This window comes from Amblyraja radiata, chromosome 41, assembly GCF_010909765.2.
Source record: "Amblyraja radiata isolate CabotCenter1 chromosome 41, sAmbRad1.1.pri, whole genome shotgun sequence".
Taxonomy (NCBI): domain Eukaryota; kingdom Metazoa; phylum Chordata; class Chondrichthyes; order Rajiformes; family Rajidae; genus Amblyraja; species Amblyraja radiata.
Genome location: NC_045996.1, coordinates 14,908,399 through 14,923,465, shown reverse-complemented (window position 1 = coordinate 14,923,465; position 15,067 = coordinate 14,908,399). Strand labels below are relative to the sequence as shown.

At 49.4% G+C, this 15,067-nt stretch overlaps 1 protein-coding gene across 1 annotated transcript in view; it reads left to right on the top strand.

Annotated features, from left to right (window-relative positions):
- Nucleotides 1–355: 355 nt before the first annotated feature.
- Nucleotides 356–15,067, top strand: part of LOC116967753 (CLK4 associating serine/arginine rich protein) — a 33,046-nt gene continuing 18,334 nt past the window's right edge. The window contains exons 1-9 of the mRNA XM_033014361.1: nt 356–380; nt 1,836–1,976; nt 2,550–2,647; nt 2,963–3,064; nt 7,268–7,347; nt 8,877–8,961; nt 10,054–10,196; nt 13,971–14,067; nt 14,848–14,926. Coding sequence (XP_032870252.1) covers nt 1,878–1,976; nt 2,550–2,647; nt 2,963–3,064; nt 7,268–7,347; nt 8,877–8,961; nt 10,054–10,196; nt 13,971–14,067; nt 14,848–14,926 — 783 coding nt within the window. The 5' untranslated portion in view covers nt 356–380; nt 1,836–1,877. The remainder of the gene's footprint in view (nt 381–1,835; nt 1,977–2,549; nt 2,648–2,962; nt 3,065–7,267; nt 7,348–8,876; nt 8,962–10,053; nt 10,197–13,970; nt 14,068–14,847; nt 14,927–15,067) is intronic.

The following is a 15,067-nucleotide window of genomic DNA, read 5'->3' as shown; positions in this document are numbered from 1 at the left end:
TGTACACTGACAATGACAATTAAAATTGAATCTGAATCTGAATCTGATGTGTAGGAAGGAACTGCAGATGCTGGTTTACACCGAAGAAAGACACAAAATGCTGGAGTAACTCAGCGGGACAGGCAGCATCTCTGGAGAGAAGGAATGGGTGGGAGACCCTTCTTCAGACTGAGAGTCAGGGGCTGGTTTGTAATCAACCCGCGGAACGGAACCGATCGCCTGGGGACGGGTTGCTGCTGTGCGGGGGGGGAACCTTTATCCCGGCGGGCCCGGAGCGGGGCGGAAGTGGCGGCGGCGGCGGCTGCAGCGGGGCGGAAGTGGCCGGGGAGGTTTTTTGGCGCGTGCGCGCCGCGCTGCGAGGCGAGGAGGAGGAGGCCGGAGTAAGATGGCGGAGTGAGGTTGGAGGTTGGAGGCGCTGGGGGGCTTGGGGGGTCACTGGGGGGTCACTGGGGGCTGTGGGGGTCACTGGTGTACAGGGGGGTCACTGGGGGGGGCTGGGGGTCACTGGGGGGGGGCTGTGGTACAGGGGGGGCTGTGGGGGTCACTGGGGGCTGTGGGGGGGGGGGGGGTAGAGAGAGAGGGGGAGGGGGGGGGGGCTGAGGGGAGAAAATGGGGTGCCTGGGGTATAGGGGGGTCACTGGGGGTAGAGAGATAGGGGGAGGGGGGGGGCGGGGTACAGGGGGGTCACTGGGGGGTGTGGGGGTCACTGGGAGGGGGGCCTGGAGTACAGGGGGGTCACTGGGGGTTCACTGGGGGCTGTGGGGGGGGCCTGGGGTATAGGGGGGGGGCTGGGGGTAGAGAGAGAGGGGGAGGGGGGGGGCTGAGGGGAGAGAATGGGGGGCCTGGGGTATATGAGGGTAGAGAGAGGGGGAGGGGGGGTCACTGGGGTATAGGGGGTAGAGAGAGAGGGGGAGGGGGGAGAGGGGGGGGGGGCGGGGTACAGGGGGGTCACTGGGAATAGGGGTGCAGGGGTCACCAGGTCTGGTGCTGGCTCGAAGGGCCGAATGGCCTCCTGCACCTATTTTCTATTTTTTCTATGTCACTGGGGGCTGTGGGGGTCACTGGGTCACTAGTTAGGGGGGAGGGGGGGGGGGGGTTGTTTCTTGCTCCTCCAAAATATTCCAAATGGAATTTAAACTGGAGGTGGTGGAGGGAGGACTTAAGCCAGAAAGGGTTTTTGGGAAGAAATAGCTGCCTTAAATGTAGTTGCATCTGGTTGGGTAACTATGTTAGGGTGAAGATTATTCCATGCTTTAATTGTGCGGGGGAAGAACGAATTGCTGTACACATCTGCCTTAGTAGCTGGAATCACACTAAGTAGGGTAGGGGGTCACTGGGACTGGGGGAAAGGTGACATCACAGTGTCACCAGGGCAACAGGGTTTTGGGGTCACTGGGTCTGGGGGGTTGGGGTCACCGGGCACTGGGGTGGCGCTGTTTTTTCACTCACTGGGTGGTGGGTTTATGGAACGAGCTGCCAGAGGAGGTAATTGAGGCAGGCACTATAAACAGCATTTTGAAAAACGGGTCTATGAGTAGGATGGTTTAAGGGAGATATCACGGGCCAAACGCAGGCAAACGAGACTGGCTTCTTATTCTTGCCTGTGGCATGTACAGCCTAAAGTTGTGGGACGACTTTTTCTATTTGATCTTATTTGATTGTGCACGTCAGGTTGATTGCATTCGTTGAAACAGGGCGGACCACGTGAAGGTTGCAATCCCACGAGACTAGCTGGGACGGGGCATGTTGGTCGGCATGGACGTGTTTTGGCTGAAGGGCCTGTTTCCGTGCTGTAACGGCTCACTGTGACTACAACGGCAGCCTTTGTTTTGCAGGCTTGCGTTGTCGAGTACCTCGCCTCTCACCCGGGTTCCAGGATGTGGCACGAAGCGCGGAAACACGAGCGCAAGCTGCGCGGGATGATGGTGGATTACAAGAAGAGGGCGGAGCGCCGCAGAGAGTACTACGAAAAAATAGTGAGCTTGTTGGAATGTTCGGGCATCGATTTGGGCCCCCTCTATTTTGTGTGCATTAGTGATGGGTTCATGTGTAGGAAACATAGCCATTCAGCCCTTCGAACCAACACCGCCATTTAATATGATCATGGCTGATCACTCAAAATCAGTACCTCGTTCCTGCTTTCTCCCCATATCCCTTAATTCCTTTAGCCCTAAGAGCTACAGGGCCCTCCATAATGTTTGGGGCAAAGACCCATCATTTAATTATTTGCCTCTATACTCCACAATTTGAGATTTGTAATAGAAAAAAATCATATGTGGTTAAAGTGCACATTGTCAGATTTTAATAAAGGCCGTTTTATACATTTTGGTTTCACCATGTAGAAATTACAGCAGTGTTTATACATAGTCCCCCCCATTTCAGGGCACCATAATGTTCGGGACACAGCAATGTCATGTTTGGGACCAGCGATGCTGTCTGACCCTCTGAGTTACGCCAGCTTTTTGTGTCTAAAACCCCCCATCTATTGTGGGTGAATTTATCTTTGCTGTGTGGGGTTAACGTTGTCTTCATGGTGCTTTGTGTTACAGAAGAAAGATCCAGCGCAGTTCCTGCAGGTTCATGGCCGGTCATCCAAAATCCACCTGGATTCCGCTGTGGCCCTTGCTGCTGAAAGCCCGCTCAATATGTAAGTCCTTCTGCCTGAGTCTAGACCCCCTCGCGAGCTGCACCTCGATGCAGCTGGCCGCAGTGCTTTCCGCTTGCAGGGCACGAGCAGTCTGCCGCAAATCGGGCCGAAAAGTTGCCTATTTCCTTTGCTCCATAGATGCTGCCGCACCCGCTGAGTTTCTCCAGCATTTTTGTCTACCTCCCATTCAGATGTGCAGTCTCAGTGACTATTTCTCCTCCCATTCTTTCTCCAGTGATGCTGCCTGTCCCGCTGAGCTACGCCAACGTTTTGTGTCTTATCTTCACTGAATATTTGCGTTTTTAATCTTTCTAGGATGCCGTGGCAGGGTGATACAAATAACATGATCGATCGATTTGATGTCCGCGCACATCTTGATTATATTCCAGAGTACACACCGCCTTTCCTCACTGCACTGTGAGTATCCGTGTACGGGACTTTATTGGTCACATGTACTGAGGTACAGTCAATAGACGAGGTGCAGGAGTAGGCCATTCGGCCCTTCGAGCCAGCACCGCCATTCAATGTGATCATGGATGATCATCCACAATGAAATTCATAGTCATAGATTGAAACCGGCCCTTTGGCCCAATATGCTCACGGTTCGATCCTGACAGGCGGTGCTGTCTGTGCGGAGTTTTCCCGTTCTCCCTGTCACCACGTGGGTTTCTGACGTGCGGGCTCGTAGGTTGTGTGAGAAGGAACTGCACATACTGGATAGAATCGAAGGGAGACACAAAATGCTGGAGTAACTCAGCGGGACAGGCAGCATCTATGGAGAGAAGGAATGGGTGACATTTCAGGTCGAGACCCTTCAGATGCTGGTTCACCCGCTGAGTTACTCCAGCATTTTGTGTCTACCTGCGGGCTTGTAGGTGAATTGGCCCCTTTGTAAATTGCCCAGTGTGTGTAGGGAGTGGATGAGAAGGTGGGATAACATCGAGCTCGGTTGATTTCAGTGGTGGTGGGCTGAAGGGCCTGTTTCCATGCTGTATCTCTAACCTGAACCAAACAGCAGTGACCTATTTAAGTTACACCCACAGGGGGAATAGGATGTGGAGGGAAGCTAGAGCACCCAGGGGAGTACGAGAAAACTCCACACAGACAGCACGGGGGGGGGGGGTGGTCAGGAGTAAGCCCTGGACTCTGGAGCTGAGAGGCAACTGGTCTACCACTTTACAGTAGCCCGTTAACATACAAACCAGCGCGTCTTTGGAGTGTGGGAGGAAACCAGAGCACCCGGAGAAAACCCACACAGTCACTGGGATAACGTACAAACTCAGCACAGACAGCACCCAGAATCAAAGAGAGGTCTCGGGTGCTGTAAGGCGACATCTCCACCATTATTTAGCTTTTAGGGCTAACGGAATCAAGGGATATGGGGAGAAAACAGGAACGGGATACTGATTTTGGATGAACTGCCATGATCATATTGAATGGCGATGCTGGCTCGAAGGGCCGAATGGCCTCCTCCTGCACCTGTTTTTTAATGTTTCTATCTGCACCCCTACACGGCAGTCTTGGTGGCCGCAGGGGGATGTTCGAGGTCTCAGCATTGCCCCAGGTTCCTGATTTATTCCCACACAAATTAGAGGTATAGCACCTCGTATCTCGCCTGGGCAGCTTACACAGCAGCGGTACGAACACTGATTTCTCTCATTTCCCTGGCGTGAGAAAGATACATCTTCTAGATGCGCTGGGACGCATCCCCAGTGATGTGACCTAGGGGGTCATCGGGTGTTTTGGGTCTCACAACATCAGACACCCTCGCCCAGGCCACCCAGCCGGGGTTGATCAGGGCCCAGCAGCAACCGCCCACGGAACAGCCATCTTAGTAACCACTCTGCAGGGGTTGGGAGACTCTAGTGCGTGGAGGGACTGGGCTCTGTGGGCTGACTCCTGGCCGACTCCTTCTGCGTCTCACCAGGTTCACGGCCTGAGGCAGCAACTCCACCATCGTGCCGCCCTGCCTACAGATTAGTAATTACCTTCCAGAAAAAAGGAGGTTTTTAACCTGAATAAATAAGTACGTTGGAGGTGCTTGGAACTATCTGGAGCATCTTTAAATGGTAATTATTTACCAAACATAACAAGGCAAACATTGACCTGGGCTCTGGGAGTGACAGCAAATGGGCACATCAGTACTGGTGGCGACTTGCACAAGCTTACCTGGATAGCTTCAAGCCCAAACACACCTTCTATTAATGTTACCATGTTCAGGCGTGTTTGCTGAACAAATACAGGTCTAGATGTTTTTGGCACCGAAGGGAACCATTCGGCCTGTTGCGTTAGTGCCAGCTGTACACAAGCCACCCCATCTCATTCTGCCTTCCAGCTCTTGCTCAATAGTTTTGTCGGCTACTGCAAATGAAATGGTTCCCGCTGGGACTTTGTGGAATATCCAGCCCAGTCTGAGGTTAGCGTTTGACAACGCTGGGCCTGTACTCGCTGGAGCTTAGAAGGTTGAGGGGGGGGGGACCTCACTGAAACTTACAGAGTAGTCAAAGGACTAGATGGAGTGGATGTGGAGAGGATGTTTCCATTAGTGGGAGAGTCTAGGACCAGACCATCTGACAGTTGTGCCCTCTAGTCTTTGACACTTCCAACCTGAGAAAACATTTCTGAATGTCTACCTTGTCAATGCTTCTCATTCATGTTATATGTATGTAATATTTGTCATATCATTGCTGAGGTGACCCGTTGTCTTGTCAAAAACATTTCATTGTAGCGTTGACCCTGTGTTAAGGACGACCGATGGCACAATGGGCTAAGTGTTCGGCTGGCAACCGGAAGGTAGCCGGTTCGAATCCCGCTTGGAGTGCATACTGTCGTTGTGTCCTTCGGCAAGACACTTCACCCACCTTTGCCTGTGTGTGAATGTGTGTGAGTGATTGGTGGTGGTCGGACGGGGCCGTAGGCGCAGATTGGCAGCCACGCTTCCGTCAGTCTGCCCCAGGGCAGCTGTGGCTACAGAAGTAGCTTACCACCACCGAGTGTGACTGAGGAGTGAATGAATAATGCGATGTAAAGCGTCTTGAGTATTAGAAAGGCGCTATATAAATCCCATCCATTATTATTATTATAGGACAAATAAATCTGAACTGAACTGAACTGATATAGACCCCATAACCTCCCACGCTTTAGGGAAAACAGTCCAAGTCTGTCCAACCTCTTCCTGTAGCTGATCCCCTCTAATCCAGGCAGCGTCTGGTGACGACTTCACCCTCTCTAAAGCCTTCACATCCTTCTAGTCATGAGGTGACTATAACTGTACATAATACTACAGATGCTAGTTGCGAATTGACACAAAAGTTAGACAAAATTGCTGGAGAAACTCAGCGGGTGCGGCAGCATCTATGGAGCGAAGGAAATAGGCAACGTTTCGGGTCGAAACCCGAAAGGGTTTTGGCCCGAAAAGTTGCCTATTTCCTAAAACAGTTCCTATTCGGCCCGAAACGTTGCCTATTTCCTAAAACAGTTCCTATTCGGCCCGAAACGTTGCCTATTTCCTAAAACAGTTCCTATTCGGCCCGAAACGTTGCCTATTTCCTAAAACAGTTCCTATTCGGCCCGAAACGTTGCCTATTTCCTAAAACAGTTCCTATTCGGCCCGAAACGTTGCCTATTTCCTAAAACAGTTCCTATTCGGCCCGAAACGTGGCCTATTTCCTTCGCTCCATAGATGCTGCCTCACCCGCTGAGTTTCTCCAGCACTTTTGTCTACCTAACATTCAATGGTACTTCAGTTTTGCATACAATGCACAAAGTACACACAGAAGCATCAACGATTCCGGAACCGACACAGTTACAGAAGTTACACGCATTAGAGTCATGTTTGTCCCTCCTTGTCCCTCCGTCACATTATGGACCATCCAACATGCCCTTGCCCTTTCAATCGACCTTTGGGTTTCGGCCCGAAACGCTGCCTATTTCCTTCACTCCTTAGATGCTGCTGCACCCGGCTGAGTTTCTCCAGCATTTTTGTCTTACCTTCGATTTTCCAGCATCTGCAGTTCCTTCTTGAATAGACACAAAACACTGGAGTAACTCAGCGGGGTCAGGCAGCATCTCTGGACAAAAAGGAATAGGGGACGTTTCGGGTCGAGACCCTTCTTCAGACCTGCAGAGCTGCAGGCGTCAGCACGTTGTCTGCATGTATTGCCACTTTCAGAAAGCAATGGACGCATGTACGGCAAGATCTCTCTGCATATCAATGCTGTTATATGTCTTGCCGTTACCCGTATACTTCCCCCGTACATCCTGCGGATTGTCAAAGCTGCCACAGCCAGACATAAAAACAGTTTTTATCCACGAGTAGTTGCTCTACTCAACAGCCAAAAATCTGTAGCCTCCCTTTGATCTGGTATTTTGTTGGTTCACATGCTTGATCAATGGTGTTTTATCATGAATGTTTTATTATTATTAATGTTTAGTGTTTTCTGAGTCATTCGTAACTGTCACTGTGTGTCATGTTGTTACTTGTGGGCGGAGCACCAAGGCAAATTCCTTGTATGTGAATACTAGGCCAATAAACTTACTTACTTACATTCGACCTAAAGTGCGGCACGAATGGCACGCTGTTTAAAAGAGGTTGTTTGGAATATCTCTTCTTGTTTCCAGCTCTCCAGAACTCGACAATGACGAACGGAAGTGCAATTACGAGCGATATCGAGGTCTTGTTCAGAACGACTTTGCCGGCAGTAAGTGTTGAAACGTTTATTCACAGATCGGGCCCCCTCGTCTGTCGCCGAATTTATCGATGGTTTTGTCCCCCGTAATCATTCAATGAGTAAAATCCGTGACTTGATTGTATCAGATCAAACATAGACAATAGGTGCAGGAGTAGCCTTCGATCAATATGATCATGGCTGATCAGCCACAATCAGTACCCCGTTCCTGCTTTCTTCCCATATCCCTTGATTCCGTTAGCCCTAAGAGCTCTATCTAACCCTCTCTTGAAAACATCCAGTGAATCGGCCTCCACTGCCTTCTGTGGCAGAAAATTCCACAGATTCACAACTCTCTGGGTGAAAAGGTTTTTCCTCATCTCAGTCCTAAATGGCCGACCCCTTATTCTTAAACTGTGTGTGACCCCTGGTTCTGGACTCCCCCAACATCGGGAACATTTTTCCTGCATCCAGCCTGTCCAATCCCTTAAGAATTTTATATGTTTCTAATTTCCAGTGAATACAAGCCCAGTCGATCTGTTCTTCATAATCGTAATCGTGATTTATTAGACAAGTATGTTTTGCAACATACGAGGAATTTGATTTGCCATACAGCCATACTACAAAAGCAACAAGACACACAACTACATAAAAACATAAACATTTAACACAAACATCCACCACAGCAGCTCCACCACATTCCCCACTGTGATGGAAGGCATCATTTTTTTCTCCTTTTCTCCCGCAGTCGGGGCGATCGAACTTCCCGTAACCGGCGATCAAAACTCCCATGGGGTTGAGAGGGAGAGATAGATAATAATAATAATAATTTTTTATTTCTTTTTTTAAATTTATTAGAAGTAGTGTACATTACAGTGATATATAAGCCAAAAATAACATGATACATTTCATATTTTAAACTTTAAAAAGAAGAAAAGTAAAGAGAGTTAGATAGAATAGTAAGTACGTGAAAGAGTGATCAAGAGAGACCCTTAGAAACGTAAAACTCGAAAAAGAGGTAAGAAGAAAGCCAAAGAAAAAGAAAGAGAGAAAAAGAGAGAAGATATATAAAAGTAAAAAAAGAAAAAGATAAAAGGGATATACCTACTTTGTATTTTTAGATAATATTAATAATAATAATAATAATATATTTTATTGTCATTGCACATATGTGCAACGAGATTTGTTATGCAGCTTCCATCCGATGTTATAACTTAAACAACTAATAACATTTAGATTTAGATACCCCGAGAAACATGATTTATAAAAAGAACAGTAAAACAGTCTAAAGTGCAAATGTGTCTGTGTGACGTGACCATCCAAGGGAGACAGTTCATGGGGGTGGGGGCACACAGCAGGACCGGTTCAGAGCAGCTATAGCTCTGGGGATGAAGCTGTTCCTGAGTCTGAAGGTGCAGGCGTGATCAGCCATGATTGAATGGCGGAGTAGACTTGATGGGCCGAATGGCCTAATTCTGCTGCCATCACTTGTGACCCGATACATTGCCCGTGTGGGGGGTCGGTTCCCCGGCATTCATCCCGTCTGTTCCTTTGTGTTTCAGTTGCGGAGGAGCAGTGCCTGTACCAGATCTACATCGACGAGCTGTACGGGGGTATGCAGAAACCTAACGAGGATGAGAAGAAGAAGTATGTGCAGAATCCAGGGGGAGGGAGGGTGGAAGAATGGAACAGCAAGTAGCTATGCATTGTCTTTGTAGGTTGTTGCCCCGACTCTCTCCCTGGGGCACTGGTAACCAGCCGAGTGGACCCAGGTTTGTGCCGAGCGACTTTAGTTTAGTTTAGAGATACAGCGCGGAAACAGGCCCTTCGGCCCACCGGGTCCGCGCCGACCAGCGATCCCAGCACACTAACACTATCCTACACACACCCACCAGGGACAATTTTCATTTGCCAAGCCAATTAACCTACAAACCTTGTACGTCTTTGGAGTGTGGGAGGAAACCGAAGCACCCGGATAAAACCCACGCAGGTGATGGGGAGAATGTACAAACTCCGTACAGACAGCACCTGTAGTCGGGATGGAACACAAAATTCAGAAGGATGAGAGGGAATCTTATAGAAACATATAACATTTTTAAGGGATTGGACCGGCTAGATGAAGGAAAAATGTTCCCGATGTTGGGGGAGTCCAGAACCAGGGGTCACACACAGTTTAAGAATAAGGGGTTGGCCATTTAGGACTGAGATGAGGAAAACGTTTTCACCCAGAGAGTTGTGAATCTGTGGAATTCTCTGCCACAGAAGGCAGTGGAGGCCAATTCACTGGATGTATTCAAGAGAGATTTAGATAGAGCTCTTGGGCTAACGGGATCAAAGGATATGGGGAGAAAGCAGGAACGGGGTACTGGTTCTGGATGATCAGCCATGATCATATTGAATGGCGGTGCGGGCTCGAAGGGCCGAATGGCCTACTCCTGTTTCTATGTCTCCGGCACTGCAAGCGCTGGTAGGGCAGCAACTCTACAGCTGCACCACCGTCGTCTCCGATGTTACTCGGCATTTGAGTCACTAAACCATCCATGCATCGTACCTCTTCCTACAATAAAATCCAACGTTGCGCACTGGGACCGTGAAGGAATCTGTGTGTATGTGTGTAAATAATAATTAGTTTTGCCGTTCTCCCTGAAACATTTCCTGGACAAATCGATCAGCTTGGCCATACGCCCCACTGACTGACCCGTTTATCCACCTTCCCCCCCCCCCCCCCCCACCCCACAGGTTAGCGGAGAAGAAAGCCACGATCGGCTACACCTACGAAGACTGCTCGGTAACTACGGAGGAGCTGCCCGAGGAGCGGGATGGGGAATTCGACGAGGACTCGGATGAGAAGAGTGATTCGGACGAAGAGATACCAGACATAGGTGAGGCACAGGTCCACCCCACCCTCCACCCTACATCAGTCTGAACAAGGGTTTAGGCCCGAAACGTTGCCTATTTCCTTCGCTCCATAGATGCTGCTGCACCCGCTGAGATTCTCCAGCACTTTTGATACCAATCTTAGGTGGACACAAAATGCTGGAGAAACTCAGCAGGTGAGGCAGCATCTATAGAGAGAAGAAATGGGCGAGGTTTCGGGTCGAGACCTGGGGAACTAAAAGGGAAGTTTTGTCAGGATGCTGCTGATAATATTCACCAGTTAATTCATAACAATAAAGGTCACATTTCCAACCCCAGGTGAACACAAAAAGCTGGAGTAACTCAGTGGGACAGGCAACATCTCTGGAGAAAAAGAACAGGTGACGTTTCGGAAGGGAATCCTTCTGGAGTTAAGGGTTCCGACCCGAAATGTCACCTATTTTTATTCTCCAAATATGCTGCCTGCCCCGCTGAGTTACTCCAGCATTTTGTCTATCCTTGATATTTAGTTTAGTTTAGAGATACAGCGCGGAAACAGGCCCTTCGGCCCACCAAGTCCGTACCAACCAGCGATCCCCGCACACTAACACTATCCTGGGATGTCAGGACTTTCATATGAAGAAAGACTGGATAGACTCGGCTTGTACTCGCTAGAATTTAGAAGACTGAGGGAGGAATCTTATAGAAACTTACAAAATTCTTAAGGGGTTGGACAGGCTAGATGCAGGAAGATTGTTCCCGATGTTGGGGAAGTCCAGAACAAGGGGTCACAGTTTAAGGATAAGGGGGAAATCTTTTAGGACCGAGATGAGAAAAACATTTTTCACACAGAGAGTGGTGAATCTGTGGAATTCTCTGCCACAGAAGGTAGTTGAGGCCACAGTTCATTGGCTATATTTAAGAGGGAGTTAGATGTGGCCCTTGTGGCTAAAGGGATCAGGGGGTATGGAGGGAAGGCAGGTACAGGATACTGAGTTGGATGATCAGCCATGATCATATTGAATGGCGGTGCAGGCTCGAAGGGCCGAATGGCCTCTACTCCTGCACCTATTTTCTATGTTTCTATCCTACACATACTAGGAACAGTTTACATTTACGCCAAGCCAATTTACCTACAAACCTGTACGTCTTTGGAGTGTGGGAGGAAACCGAAGATCTCGGAGAAAACCCCACGCGGGTCATGGGGAGAACATACAAAACTCTGTACAGACAGCACCCGTAGTCGGGATCGAACCCGGGTCTCTGGCGCTGTGAGGCAGCAACTCTACCGCTGCTGCCACCGTGATATAAACCAGCATCTGCATTTCCTTCCTACTCAAACACCTCAATTTTCTTTCCAGAAAAAAAAAATCTGAGAAAGTTAATAAATCTGCAAAGTAAATAATTTGGCAAACCTGAAATATCACTTATGTTCATAAAGGACAAAGAGGCTGGTTAATTATTAAAACGGAAATTCCTTCTCGCTGAGCATCGATCCCCATAAGCACAAGTTGCTAATTAACCTACTGTGGACCTCAAGGTGAATGGATGTTCTGTTAGGTTTTGTCAGGGAGCATATGACACAGATAAGCAGAGGCAAGGACATTGCTTCAGGGCAAGTCACATTGGAACCACTTCCAAAGTTAGATTTTTTATGTTTAACGTAAGGAGACACAGCAGGCAACTTGAAAGATAGACTTAGAGTCGTAGAGTGATACAGTGTGGAAACTTGCCCTTCAGCCAGACTTGCCCACATGGCCCAGTTGCACTAGTCCCACATGGCCCAGTTGCACTAGTCCCACTTGCCTGCATTAGTTCCACATGGCCCAGTTGCATTAGTCCCACATGGCCCAGTTGCACTAGTCCCACATGGCCCAGTTGCACTAGTCCCACATGGCCCAGTTGTACTAGTCCCACATGGCCCAGTTGCACTAGTCCCACATGGCCCAGTTGTACTAGTCCCACATGGCCCAGTTGCACTAGTCCCACATGGACCAGTTACACTAGTCCCACATGGCCCAGTTGCACTAGTCCCACATGGCCCAGTTGCATTAGTCCCACATGGCCCAGTTGTACTAGTCCCACATGGCCCAGTTGTACTAGTCCCACATGGCCCAGTTGTACTAGTCCCACATGGCCCAGTTGTACTAGTCCCACATGGCCCAGTTGTACTAGTCCCACATGGCCCAGTTGCATTAGTCCCACATGGCCCAGTTGCATTAGTCCCACATGGCCCAGTTGCACTAGTCCCACATGGCCCAGTTGTACTAGTCCCACTTGCCTGCATTAGTTCCACATGGCCCAGTTGTACTAGTCCCACATGGCCCAGTTGCACTAGTCCCACATGGCCCAGTTGCATTAGTCCCACATGGCCCAGTTGTACTAGTCCCACATGGCCCAGTTGCACGTCCCATATGGCCCAGTTGCATTAGTCCCACATGGCCCAGTTGTACTAGTCCCACATGGCCCAGTTGCATTAGTCCCACATGGCCCAGTTGTACTAGTCCCACATGGCCCAGTTGTACTAGTCCCACATGGCCCAGTTGCATTAGTCCCACATGGCCCAGTTGTACTAGTCCCACATGGCCCAGTTGTACTAGTCCCACATGGCCCAGTTGCATTAGTCCCACATGGCCCAGTTGTACTAGTCCTACATGGCCCAGTTGCATTAGTCCCACATGGCCCAGTTGTACTAGTCCCACATGGCCCAGTTGCATTAGTCCCACATGGCCCAGTTGCACTAGTCCCACATGGCCCAGTTGTACTAGTCCCACATGGCCCAGTTGCACTAGTCCCACATGGCCCAGTTGTACTAGTCCCACATGGCCCAGTTGTACTAGTCCCACATGGCCCAGTTGCACTAGTCCCACATGGCCCAGTTGCATTAGTCCCACATGGCCCAGTTGTACTAGTCCTACATTGGCCCAGTTGCATTAGTCCCACATGGCCCAGTTGTACTAGTCCCACATGGCCCAGTTGCATTAGTCCCATATGGCCCAGTTGTACTAGTCCCACATGGCCCAGTTGCACTAGTCCCACATGGCCCAGTTGCACTAGTCCCACATGGCCCAGTTGCATTAGTCCCACATGGCCCAGTTGTACTAGTCCTACATGGCCCAGTTGCACTAGAAACATAGAAATTAGGTGCAGGAGTAGGCCATTCGGCCCTTCGAGCCTGCACCGCCATTCAATATGATCATGGCTGATCATCCAACTTAGTATCCCGTACCTGCCTTCTCTCCATACCCTCTGATCCCCTTAGCCACAAGGGCCACATCTAACTCCCTCTTAAATATAGCCAATGAACTGGCCTCGACTACCCTCTGTGGCAGGGAGTTCCAGAGATTCACCACTCTCTGTGTGAAAAAAGTTCTTCTCATCTCGGTTTTAAAGGATTTCCCCCTTATCCTTAGGCTGTGACCCCTTGTCCTGGACTTCCCCAACATCGGGAGCAATCTTCCTGCATCTAGCCTGTCCAACCCCTTAAGAATTTTGTAAGTACCCACATGGCCCAGTTGTACTAGTCCCACATGGCCTAGTTGCACTAGTCCCACTTGCCTGCATTAGTTCCATATCCCTCTAAACCTGCCCAATCCATGTACCTAATAAAGCACCTTTGGGTCTTTCTTTGGTGTAAACCGTTGGACTCCTCTACTCCAGAACTCTGTGAGGCAGCATCATTGAATGTGCTCAGGACAGAAGCCAACATAAAAAGCAGTCAAGTAGCATGGTGTTTTTTTACTATAGAGCTGTCTGGTGCTGGGTGAAGGTTTCTGAATGGTTTGCTTGCTGCCCTCTAGATGTGGAGGTGGACGTCGATGAATTAAACACTGAACAAACGCTGGAGTTGAACAAACTGGCCACCACCTATGGGATGTCTGAGGGCGACTTTGTCAGGTGAGGCTGATGCAGAATGAATTGATTCTATTGCTCAGTGGGCAAGGAGGATTGGTGACAGACACTCAGCGGGTCAGGCAGCATCTCTGGAGAGAAGGAATGGGTGACCTTTCGGGCGGAGACCCTTCGTCAGACTGAGAGTCGGGAAAGGGAAACGAGAGATATAGACAGTGATGTACTGAACTCCAGTACAACAGGTAGAGCAATGGGGAAGATACAGAGTGCAGGATATAGTTGTCAGCATTGTAATAATAATAATAATACATTTTATTTATGGGCGCCTTTCAAGAGTCTCAAGGACACCTTACAAAAATTGAGCATGTATAGGAAAAACATGTAAGGGGAATGAAATAAATAGAGACATGACTAGTACACAAAGTAAAGACAGAATTCAATACAAAACACAGCATGAGGCAATTAATGCACAGATGAAAAGGGACGGGGACGTGGGGCTAAGGATAGGCAGAGGTGAAGAGATGGGTCTTGAGGCGGGACTGGAAGATGGGGAGGGACACGGAATTGCGGATCAGTTGGGGGAGGGAGTACATAGATACATAGAAAATAGGTGCAGGAGTAGGCCATTCGGCCCTTCGAGCCTGCACCGCCATTCAATATGATCATGGCTGATCATCCAACTCAGAATGGCCTACTCCTGCACCTAATTTCTATCTTTCTATGTGTGTATAACAGTGGGGAAGAAGTGGGATTGAGGTCGTTCTGGAGTACGTAGGGCGATGTTGGTGGGTTTTATAACCAATCCTGGTTTATTTGTGTTGGAAGGATGCTTCGGAAGGACAAGGAGGAAGTGGAAGCAATAAAACACGCCAAGGCCCTGGAGGAGGAGAAGGCGATGTACTCGGTAGGAACCTTCGTTAATGAGCGGTGAATACACAGAGCCTTTTACCCAGAGTGGGGCAATCATGAACCAGAGGACATCGCTATAAGATGAGGGGGGGAAGATTGAACATGAACCTGGGGGGCAACTTTTTTACACAAAGGA